Source organism: Rutidosis leptorrhynchoides, chromosome 5, assembly GCF_046630445.1.
Source record: "Rutidosis leptorrhynchoides isolate AG116_Rl617_1_P2 chromosome 5, CSIRO_AGI_Rlap_v1, whole genome shotgun sequence".
Classification (NCBI taxonomy): Eukaryota; Viridiplantae; Streptophyta; class Magnoliopsida; order Asterales; family Asteraceae; genus Rutidosis; species Rutidosis leptorrhynchoides.
This window is the reverse complement of record NC_092337.1, coordinates 455,537,248-455,559,671: the sequence shown is the minus strand read 5'-3', so window position 1 is coordinate 455,559,671 and position 22,424 is coordinate 455,537,248. Positions and strand designations below refer to the sequence as shown.

The window sequence follows — 22,424 nt, the reverse complement described above, 5'->3', positions numbered from 1 at the left end:
AGATTCTACTACTGCAGCAGCTCACGCAACAGCTTTTACTACAGCAGCAGGTGGTTCAAGTTCAGTTCTTACAGCAGCAGGTGGTCCAAGGTCAGGGGGTTTGTCAGCTTCGAATACAGTTGGTGCAGCAGCAACAGTTCGCTGGTCTATGAAGCCAACTCAGGTCCAATCTTCAGCGTCTAGTTCAATTCGTTTTGTGTGAGAATGATCTCGTGATCCAACATGTCGCATAAGTGATGAGCTTCAAGAAATTAGCAATTTGGTTCGGTCAATCTCGTTCGATACTCAAGAAACATGGAAGTGGGTACTTGCAAGTAATGATATTTTCACGATTTAAAAGTTATCAAAAATCATAGATGCTCAACTTCTTAGTTCTAATAATCATACTTCGAATGCAACATTGAGAAACAATCTTGTCCTAAAAAAGTCAGAAATTTTCGTGTGGAGAACTTTGAAGAAAAGAATCCCGGTTCGAATCGAGCTTGACAAAAGAGACATCGATTTCATAGCGTTCGTTGCCCCGTTTGGATGCAGTCTCGAATCGGTTATCACTCATTGATTAATTGTAAGTTCTCTTCGGACGTGTGGTCTCGGATATATAAATGGTGGTGCTTTGGTTCTTATTCTCGTGTTAACTTTGCTGATTTCTTCCATGGAAAATTGCCTAATGATATGGTCTCTCATGGCTTGAAAATATTGCAAGCCATGGAGTGGGTATGTGCATACTATCTATGGAAGAATCAGAATTTATTGGTACTGCATAACAAAAGTTGGAGTGCTCCGGTGTTAGTTAATGAAATTCAAATGAAGTCTTTCGAGTGGATATCGAGTAGGATCAAAAGAAAAAGTATCGAGTGACATAATTGGCTCACAAATCCGTCCTTGTATTTAGATATTTAAATTTCGTGTGGGTTGCAACCTTTGCATCCTAGTGTATTATTTCGTGTTTTCTTTGGCTCGGCTTTCCTTTGGCCGTAGCCTTGTATTGTAATGATTAATATCATTAATAATAATACTTCTTGCTTTAAAAAAAAAAAAAAAAAAAATCTGGAGCAATGGTTGTGATTTCCAAATCTGACTGTCTGTAGATGGTCCACACCTAAAACCGAAGACGACGATGGTGAAATTTTTTGATTTGGTCACTATGCAACCGTAACAATGTGATCCTGTGGGAACTTAATGTATTCACCTAAAACCAGACTAGCAAGGAGGGATTAGAAGATGTGTAGTTATAAACATTGACCCCTTGATCGACCATGTTACACTATTTGGGCCTTATGACCTCACTGGTATCACTTACGTTTTTATTTTGCAGTTTTTTTTTTTCTTAAGACAATTATTATTATTATATAAGATAACTCAAGGTGGGTGAAGTCCAATCAAGGAAGGACATATTTGTGTGATTTGCATTTAGAGAAGAAAAAGAATGACTGCCTACAAATTTTAAAAACAAACGCTAGGTGTATGCATCAACTATGAACAATGGTAGACAATCCACTCTAATTTAACAATAATAAATCACTACTAGAGACTTGTTAAAAGTTCTCACTAACAAACATAGTCACCACAATAATATTCGATCTGATTTACATTGACTGAAGCCAAACTGGTGGGGAAACTTTGCTAAGTGATTCACCGGTGAAGTGAAGCTCAATGGTTCCGTCACACATATGAAAAATCCCCATATCCGTCCCTCCTCCATTTTTACGATCGCTATATAACTCAACATCATCTGTGTAGTATATGCAATTGCTCTTGATCACCCCTGAAGCGTCCTCTATCCAAAAAGATGAACTATATCCTACAAACAAAGTTTTTTTACCAAGATCATTCACTTTTGACCATTTTTTATTTTCTAAATCGAAATCAAAAACTCGAAAATTGTACGTCTTGTAAGTCTCACAACATAACTCATAATCATATATATCGCCGTCGTCATACATTACTTCTCTGATAACGACTAACAATCTCTTCCTTCCATCATCATCGTCCACTCCTATAACATAAGCTCCTATCAGATCTTCATTATAATATTCTTTTGGCAACCGTGAAACATGAACTATGACCATTTTATTTTCTTCCCCATAAACATCACATGATCGTATGTGAAACGCACTATCAAAACAATAAACCCGTCCATCATAACAAGTTATATCGAGTATCGGCCAAACCCGACCTGTCTCGATAGATGTCCACTTGTCATCTCCAATACGACAAAACCCTAACTTATTAAAACATCCCCATAACACAACCACCAAAGGTAATTGACTATGAAAGAGTAGCTTGCGAATTCCAAGATTCCAAACTGATAATTCTAAGAATTCTGGGAAAGTGTCAATCTTTGGAAGATTGATGATTTCACACGATAATGGATTGATGAGTTTAGTAGTCGTATCATCTCCAACTGTTATGAGCCACCCACATGAGGATGTACAAAACTTACCATATGCTTCTGGCAATCGTATCTCGCGGATGCTCTCATTTGAAAGTAAATACAGCCGGCGAAACTCTTTGTCTTCAATTCTCTCGGCAAGCAAAAGGGATGGCAACCGTGATGGAAGCCCATTGGGGTATCGGACTTTGATTGCAACTTTTACCGCAACCGAACGCCAAGATTTACACACGCTAGAGAAACAGACATCATCTTCATAAGATTTGATACTTTTCTGTGCGACTATATCAAGTAATTCAGTCAACATACCCGACCAATCCATCGTTAATGAATAAAGTATTTTTCAAAAACTGCAACAAGATTAAATTAACAAAGTTTTATCAATAAGGTATTTAACCCACTCCTCCATTCATCTAGCATTCATCATAAGAATTAAAGCATTAAGTCGTTTTACTGAATCTTTCTAAAGTTCTTTTTCTTCTTTCTATCCGACCAACTACAAACCCCTAAAAGGCTGAAAATAGTCTACATTATGTTTGCAATATCATGAATTTAATCATTATCATTATCAAAATTATTACTCGGTAAATACATAAAGTTATGATTTTTGTTTACTATATACTCCGTACAAAAAAAGTCAATCAGAACTGGATTGGAATAAGTGTTTGGAAGCTCTAGATATAAGCTACGAAGTATTTATTTTAAAAGTACTATAATATGTAGAAAAGTACATTTATGACATAAAACATCATATCATCTACCTGTCATAATCTAAAACTATAAGTATTCTACGTCATCGAAAATTTACAGTATATATTACTCATATACTACTATACTACTGTAGTACAGTACTATAATTTATGACATAAAACATCATATCATAATCTTAAACTAAAAGTATTCTACATCATATATATTATATATTCATTATCATTATCATTATATAATCTATATCTATACTCAATGGCCGAAGATAGTGATACCGATAGGGGTATCGGCCCCAGGGAAAGAAAATTTAAACTAATTTTTTTTTTTTTTTATCAAAAATGAGATTTTTGTTAGTGTTTACCACAATCAAAAATTTATTAAATCTTTAGACTCGCCCCATCTGTATCCGGTTTTAAGTTTCCCAACTGTCTATACTATATCAATTTTTATCATAACCGGCCATAACTAATTAATTAATACGGAGTAATTGAACACCAAAAGCATACCCAATCTCTTTCAACAGTTGGATTCGTACAAACCAAGATGTTTCTGTGCTATTTAATTAACAAGTAACTTTTGGCAACAAATTTATATAACCATTGATATAATATTGTAACGACATGATGAAGCGAATCTTCTCCTCGTCTAAATTTAATGTAAACTATGAGCTAGATTTATTAGATCCCAAACTTAACTTTGAATTTCTATTTTGTAATCGAACAAGCAGCAATAAACCTTAATCCCATGTCTAAACAACAGTTATCATCATCAATTTTGACATTATTATTATTATTATTATTATTATTATATTATTATTATTATTATTATTATTATTATTATTATATATCAATTAAAATAATAAATATTGATCCCCAGAAGCGTACCTGTATCTCGTGGAACGGAAGTAGTTGAAACTCGAAAGTGTTTTTGCAAAGATTGCCCTTTTGTGTTTACTTATAACCTAGGCAAGGCCCCATGATGTCTACCAAACATGTCACGTTTATTGGGCTTACAAGGCCTTTTAGTTACCCGTAATGATTAAAGTTTACAAAACAATGTTACGGAGTACGAATTAACTTGATGGTACCACTCCCTCCGTCCGATATATACTATCCACAAACATTAAACATATTCTTAGTATTTTTTTTTTGTTAACTTTCAAGTGTTACTTCTTACATTTTATCTGTATTTTTATTTTACATTTATAAAGTAAAGACACAAATAACCTTTATCACATAAGTTTTATTCATTTATGAAAGTAAATAATTAATTTGAAACATCTTAAAATGAAATAATAGATAATAGAATGAGAACGGAGGGAGTAGTATCTTAGTATATATTACAGTGGAGTTTATAGTCATTGGAAAAACTTCAAGAATAGTCCATGAACTTTGTAATAACATCATGTTTTGTCTTTTAAGTTTTTTTTAATTAAGATTAATGATTTCACATGATAATGGATTGATGAGTGTAGTAGCCGTATCATCTCCGGCTGTTATGAGCCACCCACATGAGGATGTACAAACATATCGTATGCTTTTGGCGGTCGTATCTCGCGGATGCTCTCATTTGAAAGTAATTGCAATTGGCGAAACTCTGTCTTCTATTTTCTCAGCAAATAAAAGGGTATTAGACTATAATAATAGAAAGGATTGATGCAACCCAATTGTATAGATGTGCTCGGTCCGTTAGAAACGATTGGCTGCCACCTTTCTTACCATTTTTTTTCGCATTCCCTGTCCGCGGATCAAAATTTCTAATTTTCTTTTATCTCTTCCACGTTATTTTCATTGATGTGACACCATACCCACTTTTTTAATACACAGCGGAACGGATAAACACGATTTATTAACAAACGCAACCTTTTAAGATATTAGGTTATTACATAAATCCAAGTGTCACTTAAATGCAGTTTACAGACTACATTGTATTATAAAATCCACATCAGAGTCGACTGCATAGCAAACCTAACATATCACGCCCGTCTTCTCCTCAAAACACCAAACAAAATAGGCTAACCACCTGCATGGAGCACGAAGCTAAGTGAGTGACACTAATAATCAACAATAGTATACAGCACAGTTATACTACATGTCATACAACTAAAGCACGCAGAAGCACTAGTGATGTCACAAGAGACTCTGGTAGCTTGGTCGGGCCTTCGACCGCAGTTGATCGGATTGGGTTTACCGGAAGTTCCTTCCGCATAACGAATAGTATAAGTTCTATAAATGCAACGAATGCATCATTCAAACTTATACTGACTCTTCTGCCATAAGGAACCCAACCCCTAGCCTGGTTGATCTCTACCTACCGCTAACATGAGAGGGACGTACTAGGGCTACAACACAAAAAGCAAGCACGTATCAACACATACGCTAGCATTCAGTCTCAAACATAAGAGTAGCATCACAATCCTATCTATCATGGCACAAGGATAACTAACTACTCTATACTATACATCAATGGTTAGTCACACTCACCGAATACCAGCAATTGAGAAGGCACTCAGTTATCTTAACTCACTGACCTTTTCACCTGATAAAGATATACATACAAGTCAGTCATACAGTCTAAATCACAAATATACAAACAGGAAGCATAACGACTAGGAAAAGACACTTAAACAACCAAAACTAATCTGCATACTTTTGATCCACATCCGTACAGATACAATCCTATCCGTGCGGATACAGGTCTATCCGCACAGATACACGGTACATCCGTACGGATATAAGCCACATCCGTAAGGATCCACAGGATCCACATCCGTATGTATACACTCCATCCGTACAATTGCACTCCATCCGTACGGATACATTATCTATTCGTGCGTATGCAGTTCATCTGCAGCGGGAGCAATTTCTTGACGGGTTCAAGCTAAAATCACCAATTCTTATTCAAGGACCTGATTTCGACTATAAAACCGACCATAATTCAACCACAACATGTTCTGAGTAAAGCATATATAACAAAATAGATGGAGAACAACACATTTAATGAAAACAATTAAAAAGGTGTAAAAAGCACAATTAAGAAAGTGCATCAGTAGATTAGTGATGTACCATAAGTTTATCATCAAGCAATTGCAGTTTAGTTCTCGAGCTTAATATACATGCTTATGTGAACAAAAAATTCCTGCAAATCAGTAAAGTAAATGTCGGATTCACTGATATAGCTGTTTTTGACTTTAAAATAGAAGTAAATTTATTTATATTTATATATAAATTAAAACTATGCTTAAATTATGAATAAGAGTAATCGTAAAAAACAAACAAATAGGAGAACAGCAGATCTGTTCTTAATTTGAAATCTTCTGTTACAAAATATGCATCGATGTAAACCGTATTAGATATTAGGGTTATACCCAACAGATATCAAAAAAATGATTATACCCAACCGTATTGAAAACAGAAGATTATTATATCACTAGTGCTCTAAAACCTAAATGATAACATAAGTATGATTCTTAAATCGAACATGATATGCAATACAAAACATACCCGTTTACGATTTTAGATCCTGATGTTAGAGACGTTTGGCGATTGATTTACCCGTTCAAGATTTTACAACCCAAAGATGTTATTCGTAAAACATGAAAATTGAAACAAAAGTATGAAAAAAACTAACCCGCAAACGTTGTTAGCTACTGATTTTTTGGACTGATTTCGGAAGCTGGGTTCTGGAGCGTCAATCGAAGGTAGGGTTTTCAAAATCTTTCGCTGGTAGGGATGTTAGCGAGTGATTTTCTTGTTATGTTTATGCCCGTGTTTCTTAGGTCACTTGCAATGGTTACCAAGTTTTCCACTACTTTTACCGGTCACATTAGCGCTACATCAGCACAAACACTTTAAAATTCCTTTCACATTCCTTTCACTAAATACTCACTATCTATCATAAAATCCATTTCAAACTTTAACCAATTTAAAATTATTATTTAAATACAATAAATAAATACAAATAACATTTTATTAAATAAAATAAAAACATTACATTACTAAAAATTAAAAACATTACATAATTAAAAAAATAAAAGACAATACATAAATAAAAATAAAAACACAATTAATAACGCTAATTGTTTCGAACAATATAATCATTCGGGAGTGTTTAAATGTGTTATCAAATTGTCGCGAAGGACATGATGCGCTCTTCGATTTCGCATCTCTCGATCCACCCGATCTTGGAGCTCAACTCTCTCCGCCCAAGTACGTCGCGACATGTTTTCTCGAATGCATCAGGCGCAATGCTATACGCCAATTGACGTATGGCCGATGTACACTTTTGAAAAATATTGAAACCGAGTTGACCGGTTGCATCGTAACGTTGATTAAAGTATTTAAAATAATCGGGTCTCGGTTGAGAATCATATGATAGAATAGCATGACCCATACGAATAAACAATGGCTTAATCATTCGGTATCGACTTCGAAAATAATCAATCAAAAATGTTAGATTATCCGAGAAATAGTTGTTGTACAAACGATTACCGGTATCAATCTGATCTCTTTGTAACTGACGCCTTCTGTAAGACCCGAATATTCGTAGTGTACATATGTGTATATGAGTTACTCAAGTTTGGGGTTTTTGATGCACATAATTAAAAAGACAAAAGATGCTGAACTGGGAGGTCGCGCGCCGCGCGGCTAGGTGGCGCGCCGCGCCATCTGTCTGCGACAGATTCCCCTTTTCTTTTTAATTAGATATTTTGAGGGCATTTTGGTAAAATCACCTTGAGGTCCGAATTAAAGGCCTTAGGATCAGTTTGGTGAGCTCATTACTTCATTTTTCAACCACCAAACATCATCCATTCATTTTAGAGAGAGAGGGGGTGGTTAAGTGTAAGAAAGCTTAAATCGGGGAAGAAGAAGCTCATTTCGGGTTAGAACTCGAGAGTTAAAGTTGTTCATCTCCTCCTTAGCTACGTTTTGATTGTTGTGGTAAGCCCTAAACTTGATTACCTTAGTTTAATGTGTTTAAGGGTTAGGGTTTGGGTTAGTGATGCACACAAAACCCACTTGCTAGTAATTTGGGGGTTTTTGGTGAATTTGGGTCATGTAGACTCAAAGGTAACTAATTAGGGTTTTCAAAGTGTTAATTTATGTTTATGAACCTAATTAGTTAGTTAAAGTACTAGAACACTTCAATGATATGTAAATGGGTGTTAATTGGGCATGGACGACCCAAATGGGTGTGTTGACCTTGAAATGGGTCAAATGGGTCTTTAATGACCTAAGTGGTCTTGCATGTGTGAAAATGAGTTAAATTGGTGATTTAAAAATGTAATAAGACAATATTTGACTAGAGTTAGGGTTTTTGGTGAAGTTGACCCATTATTAGGGTTAATGGTGCAAAATGGGTCGGGATTGCACTTTGGGTCAAAATGACTTAGGAATGGTGAAAGAATTGGTTGACCGACTTGAGTTTGCGTTTGATAATATGTATAATGTGATAGGTACGTTACTTTGAGGTTTCGCAAGCTCGGGTATCTTTTCACAAGACTTTGAGGTGAGTGGAATAATTATATGCGTATGTATATAATGTATCTATTTGTTGTAGCGTGAAATGTGTAGTGTCGAGGTGCTAAGACACCATGTTTCACGTGAAGAGTGTAGCATCGAGGTGTTAAGATGCCACTCGGGTGTAGCATCGAGGTGTTAAGATGCCACCTAGGAGTGTAGTGTCGAGGTGTTAAGACACCACTCCGTAAAATAATGAGTGAAGCATCGAGGTGTTAAGATGCCACTCGGGGTGAAGTGCCGAGGTGTTAAGGTGCCACCCTAGGGGTTAGTGGTGCGAGGTGTTAAGTGCCCTAACGGATGTTATGAACACCGATGGCGTTTTCGCGAGCGCCGTTCCCTTGTACTATTGGTCGACCATGGTTATTTGTGTTGTAAGAATATTACATTATTCGAGTTATATTTATATGCGGATGTTATGCTAGCTTGGGGGTATTGGTGATTTATAGCTTGTTATTGCGACGATAGGCTACTGTTGTTTGCTAGCATGTTTGCGGTTATGTAAGTGTATGCAAGTAGGTATAATTATATATGTATTCGTATAATTATTGCATTCACTAAGCTTTGCTTACCCTCTCGTTGTTTACCATTTTATAGGTTCGGTTTTGGACAAAGGTAAGGGCATCGTTTTGGACTAGAGATCCCGCTTGATGCTAGGGGGACGCTTTTGGCTTTAGTAGCTCTTGGAGTTTGACCGATAGTTGGGTAGTTTAATCCCAAACGCCATGCTCATTGTGTAGTTTGGAACTTAAACTTTTTGGTGGTCGAAACTCGTAAATTGTATTAAACTCGTAAAACGGCCGTTGTGGGCCCCGCCTGTAAAACGTTGATTTTATATTTGAAACAAGTTAGTTTTACATATTTGGATGTATGGTAAAAAGCGTTTCGTCTAAATGTGTCAGGAACTAGTCAATCTTTTTCGCATTTTGAGACTTTCCGGACAGTCCACTTTGGCGTGCCGCGCCCCTATATGGCGCGTCGCGCGGGTATGCTGCACATGAATTTTTTTTTTTTTTTGTATTTTCGCGTGGTTTGGTCGAGGGTTGGTTTGGGTTGTTACAAGTGGTATCAGAGCATGGTCTAAGGGATTTAGGTGACTTGAGATAGGCGCCTAGACTTAGACTTTTTGTGTGCGCGTTTATGCGGGACTTGTAGGACTTTGGGTCGGATCGGGATTGGTTTGTGCATAGGTTTATGTAAACTAATCATGTGCTATTTGTTATGTATGTTTAGCGAGCATCGAGCGAGATGGACGTTGTACTAGTAAGTTAATGCGACGTGCTCGGGTAACAATGATTAGCTACCATTGTTATGGGAGCAAATCGTGTCGAACGAGCAATGTACGACGATTGTTGAGCAAGATGGGGTAGTGTGGTGTATATGTATACACATACGTGCTATGTCTTTTTGTTTCGCCGCTTAACCTACTTCGTTTTATAGAATGAAGACGAGAAACGGACCCGATCATGATAACGGAAGTACAAGTGAGGACGCCGAGTTTTCGGCCAAGGTTGAGGCCGTCTTTAAAAAGTTAAAAGCGGATTTTCTTACGGACGTCCGAAAGGTCTTCCAAGATTCGGTCGATGGGCAAGTGACCGATTTGATAAATGGACGAATGAAGGCCACTATCGAAGAGGCCCTTGATGCTAGAAACATTTATCCTCGTGGTGAAGGAGGTGAAGGAAGGCGGGACTTCCACTACAAGAATTTCAAGGACGCTCAACCCCCGATGTTTAATGGGGTACGAGATCCTTTAAAAAGTACATGTTGGATCTCCGACATCGAGGGAGCTTTCCGTACCTCGGAATGTCCTCCCGAGAAGAAGGCGAGGTATGGCTCTAGCATGCTACGAGAAGAGGCTAAGTTATGCTGGGATGATAAAATCAATTTGTATGGTGAGGAACAATGTATGGGCTTGACATGGGAAGAGTTTAAGAAGGAGTTTTTCAAGGAATATCGAACTTCTTCCGATCTCGATAGAATCCGGGACGAGTTGCACCATTTGCAACAAGGCTCAATGGACTTAGTTACTCTTAAGTCTACATTCTTGGCAAAGACTCGTTTTTGCCCGGAATATGTTGGTGATTATCATAAGCTCATGAAGGATTTCTACCGTACTTTGAATGATGAGTACAAGGGGAAGATTAGTCGGGGTATGGCTAAGTCTTTTGATGAATTGTTCGAGTTGGCTCGGGGTTTTGAGCCGGAGGTTCCAAGAAAGAGTGATTTCATGTTTTCCAAAAGAAAATTTGAAGGTTTTAGTTACTCTAACGCCTCAAGCAAGAAGAGCAAGAGCAAGAGGGGGGACGAAAGTGTCAATAGTGCAAAGAAGGGCACTACCGACGGGTTTTCTTATACGTGCTACAATTGTGGGCAACCGGGTCATATGGCTCGTGAGTGTCCGAAACCACGTTCCGGGAACAAAGTCACTAGTTTTAATTGCGGCAAAGAAGGGCATAAGAAGCCGGAGTGTCCCGACTTGCGAAACGACAATGTGAAACGTTTAGAGAAGGCGGCGGGTACGGCTAGGGGTCGCAACTATTTGATGACCAATGATGAAGCCAAACAATCGCACGAAGTTGTCTCAGGTACTTACATGGTTAATTCTAATCCGACAAGGATTCTTTTCGATAGCGGTGCAAATTTGTCGTTTGTGTCTCCTAAATTTGTACCTAAACTTAATAGACCGTTAGCTAAGTTAAGTCGTCCGATAGAAGTCGAAATAGCGGACGGCAAGACGGTGCTAGTGGTTGATGTGTGTGAAAATTGTGATGTTGTTTTTGGTTCCAAAACCTTTAAAATTGATCTTATTCCAATGACCTTGGGCGACTTTGATATTGTCATTGGTATGGATTGGCTCGATCGTTATAGAGCCGATATTGCATGCCATGATAAGTTTATTCGTGTGAAGGCCCCAAGTGGGGGAGAGTTAATTATTCATGGTGATAAGCGAAGGAGACCGGTGCCGATATGCACTTTTGCACGGGCACGTCGTTTTGTTGTTACCGGTGGCATGGCTTTCCTTGCTCATGTTGTTGATACTCGCAATGAGCCACCACCTATTCGTGAAATTCCGGTTGTTAGTGAATTCGAAGACGTTTTTCCGGACGAATTACCGGGTGTTCCGGCGGAAAGACAAGTTGAGTTTCATATTGAGTTGGTTCCGGGAGCTACTCCCATTGCTAAAACTCCTTATCGTTTAGCACCAACGGAAATGCAAGAGTTGTTAAATCAAACCCAAGAGTTGCTCGAGAAGGGTTTTATTAAACCGAGTGCTTTGCCATGGGGCGCTCCGGTGTTATTTGTGAAGAAGAAAGATGGTAGTATGCGTATGTGCATTGATTACCGTGAGTTGAATAAAGTGACAATCAAGAATCGTTATCCATTACCTAGGATTGACGATTTATTTGATCAACTTCAAGGTGCAACGTATTTCTCTAAGATCGACCTACGGTCCGGCTATCACCAAATGCGGGTCCGTGAGGAAGACATAGAGAAGACGGCTTTTCGAACGCGTTACGGGCATTATGAGTTTGTAGTTATGCCCTTTGGTCTTACGAATGCACCGGCGGCATTCATGGATCTTATGAACCGAGTGTGCCAACCTATGTTGGACAAGTCGGTAATAGTGTTCATCGACGACATACTAGTCTACTCGAAAGGTATGAACGAACATGAACTTCAATTGCGTGAAGTATTGAAGACGCTACGAAAGGAGAAGTTGTATGCAAAGTTCTCCAAATGTGAATTTTGGCTAAGGGAAGTTCAATTCCTTGGTCATATCGTGAACGAAAACGGTATTCAAGTAGATCCGGGGAAGATCGAAACGGTGAAGAGTTGGGGACAACCGACTACGCCTACGGAAATCCGAAGTTTTCTCGGATTGGCCGGTTATTATCGTCGGTTTATCCAAGACTTTTCCAAGATTGCTTCTCCAATAACGAAGTTGACGAGAAAGAATGCTAAGTTTAATTGGGAGAACGAGCAAGAAATTGCTTTTCAATTGTTAAAAGAGAAGTTGTGTCAAGCTCCGGTGTTAGTATTACCGGAAGGTGTCGAAGATATGACGGTTTATTGTGATGCTTCCTTAAATGGTCTCGGGTGTGTTCTAATGCAGAGAGGTAAGGTTATCGCTTATGCCTCTCGACAATTAAAGGAACATGAAACGAGGTATCCGACTCATGATCTTGAGTTGGCGGCGGTAGTGCATGCGTTGAAAATTTGGCGCCATTACTTATATGGTGTCAAGTGTACGATTTATTCGGATCATAAGAGTTTGAAACATCTCTTTAATCAACGAGATTTGAATTATCGCCAACGTAGGTGGATGGATGTGGTGAAAGACTACGATTGTGAAATACTTTATCATCCGGGTAAGGCGAATGTGGTCGCGGATGCGTTGAGTCGAAAGAGTCAACATCCGGGGATAAAAGTGGGGTCGTTACGTTTGATTATTACCAACGATTTTCTTGAAAAGCTTGGTGAGATTCAAATAGAGGCTTACGTTCACAACAAGCATACGGAGCGAATCGTGGGCCAATCGGAGTTTATTACTATGGGTCCGCGTGGGTTGTTGTCCTTTCAAGGAAGGGTGTGGGTGCCTAAGATGGGTGATTACCGACGAGTGCTACTTGATGAAGCACATAAGTCAAAATACTCCATTCATCCGGGTGCGACGAAAATGTACCTTGACTTGAAGAAAGATTATTGGTGGTCGGGCATGAAACGTGATGTTGTGAAGTATGTTGAGCAATGTGTCACGTGTTTACAAGTAAAATCCGAACACCAAAAGCCGTATGGTAAGTTGCAACCATTAGAAATCCCGAAATGGAAATGGGAGCACATTACCATGGATTTCATTACAAAGTTACCTAAAACGGCGAGAACCCAATTCGATTCGATTTGGGTTATAGTTGACCGATTGACAAAAAGCGCTTTGTTTCTTCCCATTAAAGAAGCGATATCGTCGGAGACCTTGGCTAAGTTGTTTATCAAGGAAGTGGTCTCTCGACATGGGGTTCCTATATCTATTATTTCGGATCGAGATACCCGTTTTACATCTCGGTTTTGGGAAAAGTTTCATGAAGATATGGGTACGCAATTGAAGTTGAGCACGGTGTATCATCCTCAAACGGACGGTCAAACCGAACGTACGAATCAAACTTTGGAAGATATGCTACGAGCGTGCATCATTGACTTCGGTGGTAGTTGGGATGAGCATTTGCCTTTGGTGGAATTCTCGTACAATAATAGTTATCATACTAGTATCGGGATGCCACCTTGACGAGAAGGTGAAATTGTTGAGAAATAAAGAGGTGAGAACTTTCAAGGTTCAATGGCGACGAAGTAAAGGTTCCGAGTTCACTTGGGAACTCGAAGAGTTCGTGTTGGTTTATCTTCCCGCGTGTCATGCGGCTTGGATTGCGAGGACGCAATCCGAATAAGTGGGGGAGAGTTGTAAGACCCGAATATTCGTAGTGTACATATGTGTATATGAGTTACTCAAGTTTGGGGTTTTTGATGCACATAATTAAAAAGACAAAAGATACTGAACTGGGAGGTCGCGCGCCGCGCGGCTAGGTGGCGCGCCGCGCCATCTGTCTGCGACAGATTCCCCTTTTCTTTTTAATTAGATATTTTGAGGGCATTTTGGTAAAATCACCTTGAGGTCCGAATTAAAGGCCTTAGGATCAGTTTGGTGAGCTCATTACTTCATTTTTCAACCACCAAACATCATCCATTCATTTTAGAGAGAGAGGGGGTGGTTAAGTGTGAGAAAGCTTAAATCGGGGAAGAAGAAGCTCATTTCGGGTTAGAACTCGAGAGTTAAAGTTGTTCATCTCCTCCTTAGCTACGTTTTGATTGTTGTGGTAAGCCCTAAACTTTATTACCTTAGTTTAATGTGTTTAAGGGTTAGGGTTTGGGTTAGTGATGCACACAAAACCCACTTGCTAGTAATTTGGGGGTTTTGGGTGAATTTGGGTCATGTAGACTCAAAGGTAACTAATTAGGGTTTTCAAAGTGTTAATTTATGTTTATGAACCTAATTAGTTAGTTAAAGTACTAGAACACTTCAATGATATGTAAATGGGTGTTAATTGGGCATGGACGACCCAAATGGGTGTGTTGACCTTGAAATGGGTCAAATGGGTCTTTAATGACCTAAGTGGTCTTGCATGTGTGAAAATGAGTTAAATTGGTGATTTAAAAATGTAATAAGACCATATTTGACTAGAGTTAGGGTTTTTGGTGAAGTTGACCCATTATTAGGGTTAATGGTGCAAAATGGGTCGGGATTGCACTTTGGGTCAAAATGACTTAGGAATGGTGAAAGAATTGGTTGACCGACTTGAGTTTGCGTTTGATAATATGTATAATGTGATAGGTACGTTACTTTGAGGTTTCGCAAGCTCGGGTATCTTTTCACAAGACTTTGAGGTGAGTGGAATAATTATATGCGTATGTATATAATGTATCTATTTGTTGTAGCGTGAAATGTGTAGTGTCGAGGTGCTAAGACACCATGTTTCACGTGAAGAGTGTAGCATCGAGGTGTTAAGATGCCACTCGGGTGTAGCATCGAGGTGTTAAGATGCCACCTAGGAGTGTAGTGTCGAGGTGTTAAGACACCACTCCGTAAAATAATGAGTGAAGCATCGAGGTGTTAAGATGCCACTCGGGGTGAAGTGCCGAGGTGTTAAGGTGCCACCCTAGGGGTTAGTGGTGCGAGGTGTTAAGTGCCCTAACGGATGTTATGAACACCGATGGCGTTTTCGCGAGCGCCGTTCCCTTGTACTATTGGTCGACCATGGTTATTTGTGTTGTAAGCATATTACATTATTCGAGTTATATTTATATACGGATGTTATGCTTGCTTGGGGGTATTGGTGATTTATAGCTTGTTATTGCGACGATAGGCTAATGTTGTTTGCTAGCATGTTTGCGGTTGTGTAAGTGTATGCAAGTAGGTATAATTATATATGTATTCGTATAATTATTGCATTCACCAAGCTTTGCTTACCCTCTCGTTGTTTACCATTTTATAGGTTCGGTTTTGGACAAAGGTAAGGGCATCGTTTTGGACTAGAGATCCCGCTTGATGCTAGGGGGACGCTTTTGGCTTTAGTAGCTCTTGGAGTTTGACCGATAGTTGGGTAGTTTAATCCCAAACGCCATGCTCATTGTGTAGTTTGGAACTTAAACTTTTTGGTGGTCGAAACTCGTAAATTGTATTAAACTCGTAAAACGGCTGTTGTGGGCCCCGCCTGTAAAACGTTGATTTTATATTTGAAACAAGTTAGTTTTACATATTTGGATGTATGGTAAAAAGCGTTTCGTCTAAATGTGTCGGGAACTAGTCAATCTTTTTCGCATTTTGAGACTTTCCGGACAGTCCACTTTGGCGCGCCGCGCGGGTATGCTGCACAGGAATTTTTTTTTTTTTTATTTTGTATTTTCGCGTGGTTTGGTCGAGGGTTGGTTTGGGTTGTTACACCTTCTAATAATTGTACGAGAATTTTGAGCTTCATCTTCTTCATCCATTGTGTCAAGCGAATCGAGTAAGTTAAGCGTGTTGTAACCGTCTTGAATTAAATCTTCATCGAAATTGCGCTATCACTATCCGTCACGCTCTCGCTCGCACTTTGAGAATTCAATAAATCATCCATATCCATTTGAATTTTTTTTTGTATTTGTTTGTGAAATGTGAATGAAAGGTTTGATATGAGGGTGTGATTTTGTTTGTTTGAAGTGGTAATATATATGAAAAGACAAAAAAGTCTTGTGGGGACCACCATAAAAGAAGCTGTTACCCTCGTTGCAGCAGCCACTGGCGGATTGCTGGTGATGGTGGTGAGGCAGTGGCGATGGGTAACGGAGCCCGGTAACAGCCCATTGCATGCTGCCTTAGGGGTATTGTAGGTAGAATTGTGTTTAGTGCATAGTTACTAATTTATAATTAAATCTAATGGTGTAGATTAGGGGTAGGTTGCGGTAAATTTTTTGATTTAATGGTTGAGATTAGAAGTTAGAAATTGGGATATATAAATTAAGACATTCTTTTAATGTATAGAAGAAGAGATGTAATTTTATTTTCTAGTCTATTTTTTTTATTAAAATGTACTTTTTTATTTTTATTGTAGTTTAAATTTTAAATTTAATGAAAATTATAATTTTCATGTTTAAATTACGTTTAGTAGTAAATTACTTTAGGTGTCTAAAGCAATCATACTATAACTTTCATGAACTTGAGAGCAGTTACAAGACTCGACTCGAATGTCTCAAAAATGGATAACATTGTTTTTTACTAAGCCGAGTAGGTGACTCGGGCAAGTGGTTGCGATGGCAAAATTCAGAAAGAGGGACACAAATGATTAGTGGAACACAGAGCCGGACCTGGGGTAGGGCCGCAAGTAGGGATGACAATGACCACCTGATCCACCCGCTTCATGATGAATATGGATGAACCTAAATGGATATGGATACATATATGTATGAACCTAAATGGATATGGACATGGATGTAAATTTTCATTCATGGATATATCCATTACCACCCGAAATAGATATAAAAATACATAAATATAGATATATGCTGACATATTTACTATTACAAGTTCAATTACCATGTGCTTTTAATCATATACGGAGTAATAAAATATACTATAACTATAATATATTATGATAAAACATGAATATTTACCAAAATAAACTTACAAATTTCATATTTTACTTTCCATAATCTATGTTTTATAGTCAATTTAACAAATTTTGTTATATCTTCAACAAAGATTACACATTTTGTATGGATAGAATTTAATTATGTCATGTTATATTCATTTTTAATATACTACGTTTTTGCTTTAATTGCATATTAGAAAATATTATAACATTTTTAAATATTCATTTGATATCCATTAACCTGCTTAATCTACCGGATATGGATATGGACAGATGACCTGAAACTAAATAGATATGAATATGGATATGGATGAACAAAAACTAAATGGATATGAGTATGGATACGACATTACCTAATCCATATCCGATCCATATTCAATCCATTGACATCGTCGCAGGTGCGATCGCACCGGACATCAAGTTAGAAAGGGCATCAAATATGGCGTTCGGATTTTTTTTCTTAAAGAAAAAAAACAAGTTGTAGAGAATGAGTAAAGAGATAATGAGAATAAGGAAGAAAGGAAGAGTGGAGTGACTTGGAGGGAGAAAATGTGTACATTATTTTATAGTAAAAGTAGGTGATTCATTTAGATGTACCTTTTGAAAATATATAAATATTAAACTTTAAATTTAAACTATATGAATATATTAAATAACATTTAACTATACACTAACTCACGTACCATCCTGCAATCCCATTGGTTACAACCACCTCCAATCACTGTTTTTAAATTTTTTCCCCCCTTCCTTAAACCATCACCCATGAAATCAGTTTAACACACACCACCAACAAGGGTTTCATTCAGAATTTCAAATTAGGGTTCCCCCATTATATTTTTCCTTCGTCTTTTTTCAGTTTTAGGGTCTTCAAAATTGACAGAAGTGTTAATCGGTTTTGGGGGACTACACCGACCCTTATTTAGGCTTTCACAATTCGCAACTCAGATTCACCGACTCTTAATTAGGCTTTCGAATCGATTGGGAAGAGGATACACACCGATTTAACTTAATCGTTCGTGTTCTTCGATATGCTAGCTGTTGTTTTGTGTTTCAATTCTTATTTGTTGTTCTGAATATATATGTTTTAACTTTTGTGGTAGTTTTTGTGACGTATTTGTCTTTTTGTATTTTTTTCACAGCAGGGGTAACAGTTGTTATGATGATCTTAGTAATCATTTTCGCCCATGGTCAGACAGGTAAATTTTATACGATTCAAACTTTGTTTAATAGACTTATACCTCTAATATCTCATTAAATAATCTTTACTTTCTTTTATCAATTTTTTCACTGATAAGTTGGTTACTGTTGTTACGAGTAAGGATAATGAATGTTACCTATTTGCTTTTACACAAAACAATATTGATATTCTTTAAAATTTTATGTTATTTCGATCCAAATTACTTCTGATATAAATGATAAATGTTGAAAAAAAATAACTTCTAAAGCCCTTATTTTTCTCATATACATTCATTACTCATAACATCACTTTTAACTAACAAACACATTGAATGAGTAGAATGGTTGTTGATGACAACATCAAATCGGTAAAAAAAATGAAATTTGAGAACTGATATCTGGGTTGGACAGTAGACGGTTGATATGATATGTGTGTTTATGCAACGATATTTTATTGTCAAAAACGTTTATCTTTTTGGAGTCCAAGGAAACGGATTACAATTCCCAATTTGGAGAACTATTGTGGATCTTTTAATTGGAGAATCATTGATCAAACCTTCGGAAGTAGATGAACGTGGAATCAAGGTATTTAGCTTGAATTTATCATAAATTAAGGATAGAGTGATTGATTTATTTGTGTGTTTTATGTAGATTCTGTTCTACTTTAGGTTTTTGTTTTTTACAGTTTGAGCTAGATAATTAGCCTCAATCGTTTCAGTATTGGCGTTCATCATGCGTTTTATGTTTTGGGCGTTACATTTTGTTATTCTGAAGACGTTATTTAGTTCTACTTTATTATGTTGCTCAATTAGGTGTAGACATGATTTGTGGTTTTGGTTACTCAACAAGGCATGTGTATCATGATGGAGCAAAAGACAAAGACATGGTGCTCTCCGTAGTTGGCGGTATCAACGGTGAGCTCACATTCTTTTTTCTTCCTTTTTATATGTCAGTTATAAGAAATTGTTGCATAATCCATTGTTGCATAAGCCATTGTTGTACGTTGCACACTCACTTAACATAATGTCCTTCACTCTATTATATGTATTGACTTCAAGTTTTGTGGTATAATCCCACATACTAAAAAAAAGACTATAATGGATGTATTTAAGACGTTGGAGATGTGCAAGAGAGTGTCGGTGCTAACAAAGAACAAAAGTTACGAAGATCTATCGTTATCATCAACCTTAAGTAAGTATATTCAATGGTCAAAACTACACTATATTATGAACCCAACCACAGTTAAATCAAATAACCAACCATCATCTGCTTTTCCCACAGCGACACGGCTATCCAACTGACTCTTTAGAACGACAACACGGCAAATTTCTCCGACGACTCTGCCACAGCAAGGTTCACTTCCTTTTCACCAGCTGCCGATAAATTGAGTCAGCTGCGAAACACGAAACCCCAGTGACAACAATGGGTTACGACAAATCCAAGGAGTTACCCCCTCAACTTAAGCAGCTTGAAGACACACGCCATATAATCCAGTCCAACTTCAGCAAAAGCACATACGTGCAACCAAAATTCGTGTTCCACCGCTACTTCCCTACACCACCACAGAAACAAACATAAGGAGAAAATGCAGCCGGAAAAGCATCAAAAGAAAATCCAGGCACAAGAGGTAATAGTAACATACCCAATTACTAATTTAATTATTTTTTGATGTTTCTAATGTGATATTACAACTTTTATCATACATGGTAAGTTTAAGCTGGTAGTATAATAGTATAAAAAATTGGTCACTGTCATAATTAGAAGTCGATTGTTTTGAGCAGTGAAGCATGAGTGCTTTATAGGGCCGATTTCAAAGCAACAAACTAATCTTCTCTGTTATAAATATTAAATTTAGTGTCTTATTCTAACTTGGAGCTGGAATATTTGTCATTGAAGTGCTGGCTTCTTTACTTTTAAAGCTACAAACTTTTTTGGATGCATATTTTAACTTTATTGGCAATGGTAACATATCTAATAAAACTGTATGTTTTATTATTTCGTCTACATATACTTTTTATCCGAATCTTCTATAATAAAGTAATAAGATTAAGTTTTTAATCATGAATTTCATATTTTTATTACAGATGTCATGTGTTTAAGATGGTACAATGAAAGACCCGTTTATTGAATTGCTGAAAAGGCGTTCAACAAGAGTGAAGGAATGATTTACCCACAGGTGATAGCACTTCTGATTTTTTTACTCTATGGTCGAGTGTTTCAACAAGTTTAGTGCAAAAAGGGGTTAAGATTGATGCAAATGATTCATGTACCAAATTGGGTAGTTTTACACAGTACCTTTGGTTTGTTGCTTCAATTTTTTTGACATCGAGTCTCATATTTTTTTGTGTTGGGTCAAATACCCGTACCGAAAGAAAACATACATATGTAGATTTTCTGCTTCTTAACAATCAACTGATTGTTGGATCCTTACGATTTATTTTTATATTTGAAATATTTTTAATGATCTGTTTCATGTAATTTGTTATTTAATTGGAAAATTTTTATTTTTTGGTCTGATTTAATTACTGAATTGTGATGTTTAGTATTTTGTCAGATTGCATTGACATTCTATGTGAACATTGAACTTAGATTATTAAGGATATGATTGCATTTTTTCATGATGGAGGAGCTTTTTGATTGAGATTACATGTCTTCCATTATGCCCCAATTTCTCCAGAAGCTTCTTCCCTCAACTCCCAAATCAAAATGCTGAAACCATCTTCAACTTCATCCACTCCCATCTTCATCACTTCAACTATTTACATCAAATTGTTGAGAGGAAGCTGTTGAGAAGAAAAAAGTTCCTATATCATCATCATATTCATCAGCTCAGCCCGAATATCGATGAACAACGATCGAAGCATTTTCCCTTGATATTTTGGTCGCCAAAGACTATTAAAAGGTCGATTTAGGTTTATAATCGTTTGTTTCTGCCGGCACAAATTAGGGTTCGACCTGATAAAACTGAAATCATCGTCGTTAATGTTCTAACAGCTCTGAATATTTGTTGGTATGTATTTCTGGTTATTGATTTGTTCTTTGTATCGTCTTTTTTTCCCTATTTTTACACGTATTTGTTTGCTATGGTTTTTACCTGATGTGGTGGATTTGGTTGTTATGGTTGTGGGTGATTGTTTGTAAATTGAAATGTAAATTTTTAATTTGTAGCTTGATTGAAAAGGATGATGATGATTTGAACAAAGCAGTTAATGTTAGGTAATGGTTGTTAATTTTTATTAGTATCCCACTTGACAATGCTTCAAATCCCTTTTACTGCAATGGCTCAATTACTCATAAGCCCTAATAATTAAACAAGTCTGCATCCATGTATCTTTGGACCATCGGCTGCCCTTTTTAACTATTACGATTACAATTACGGATGTTTAGCATATTTGTTATGAATCTGGAGGAATTATATCAGGATGAATATAGCGGTGAAACATTGTCAACCCGGTTTTAGAATCAAATTATAACTGAATGTTGCATGAAATATCTTCGATCTGATGAACCTTTCATTGTAGCGCCGCTGTTCACATTCAGGAGTAATGTTTCAATGCATTATATTGAAGACAATGCACTGAATGTGCTCGATCAAATGTCCTGAAGCAATTTAATTTCATTGTATTCCTATTTTTTATATTATGTTATATGTTATTTATTGGGGGTGCAAATTTAATAATTTTTAATATTCAAATAAGAGTTTATTATATTCCATGTTTTTTGTAAAATTTTAATGATAATATTTGTAATTGCAGGTGACGAAGACAATGTTCCCAACAAACAAAGGAAAGACTAAGCACCAATATTATTCAAATGCCATCTCCTATGTAACGTTCGGTGATCTTTTGATATACCTCTGACATTTCATTGTAATATAGTCTGTAACGAAATGTACCTAGCTTTAGGCCAACGTCATGTACCAACCGATGTAGGAATCATATGTGAAAATAT

General features: G+C 37.1%; 1 protein-coding gene and 1 long non-coding RNA gene across 11 annotated transcripts; one reads left to right on the top strand and one right to left on the bottom strand.

The window, feature by feature from the left end:
* Positions 1-1,443: 1,443 nt before the first annotated feature.
* On the bottom strand, positions 1,444-4,044 carry LOC139848304 (F-box protein SKIP23-like). Its single transcript, XM_071838037.1, has 2 exons — positions 3,985-4,044; positions 1,444-2,742 (listed from the first exon to the last, which is right to left on the bottom strand). The coding sequence occupies exon 2, from the start codon at positions 2,712-2,714 to the stop codon at positions 1,587-1,589; it is 1,128 nt and encodes a 375-aa protein (XP_071694138.1). The 5' UTR covers positions 2,715-2,742; positions 3,985-4,044; the 3' UTR covers positions 1,444-1,586.
* Positions 4,045-17,972: 13,928 nt separating this feature from the next.
* Positions 17,973-21,635, top strand: LOC139847678 (uncharacterized). 10 transcript variants are annotated; one of them, XR_011759611.1, is made up of 7 exons: positions 17,973-18,309; positions 18,440-18,493; positions 18,955-19,058; positions 19,286-19,387; positions 19,586-19,664; positions 19,755-20,100; positions 20,558-20,950. It is a non-coding gene; the product is annotated as an uncharacterized lncRNA (long non-coding RNA). The 10 variants fall into 10 exon arrangements; XR_011759612.1 differs by having other exon boundaries at positions 18,437-18,493; XR_011759614.1 differs by adding an exon at positions 21,063-21,635 and having other exon boundaries at positions 17,973-19,058; positions 20,558-20,649.
* The last annotated feature ends 789 nt before the right edge of the window (positions 21,636-22,424 follow it).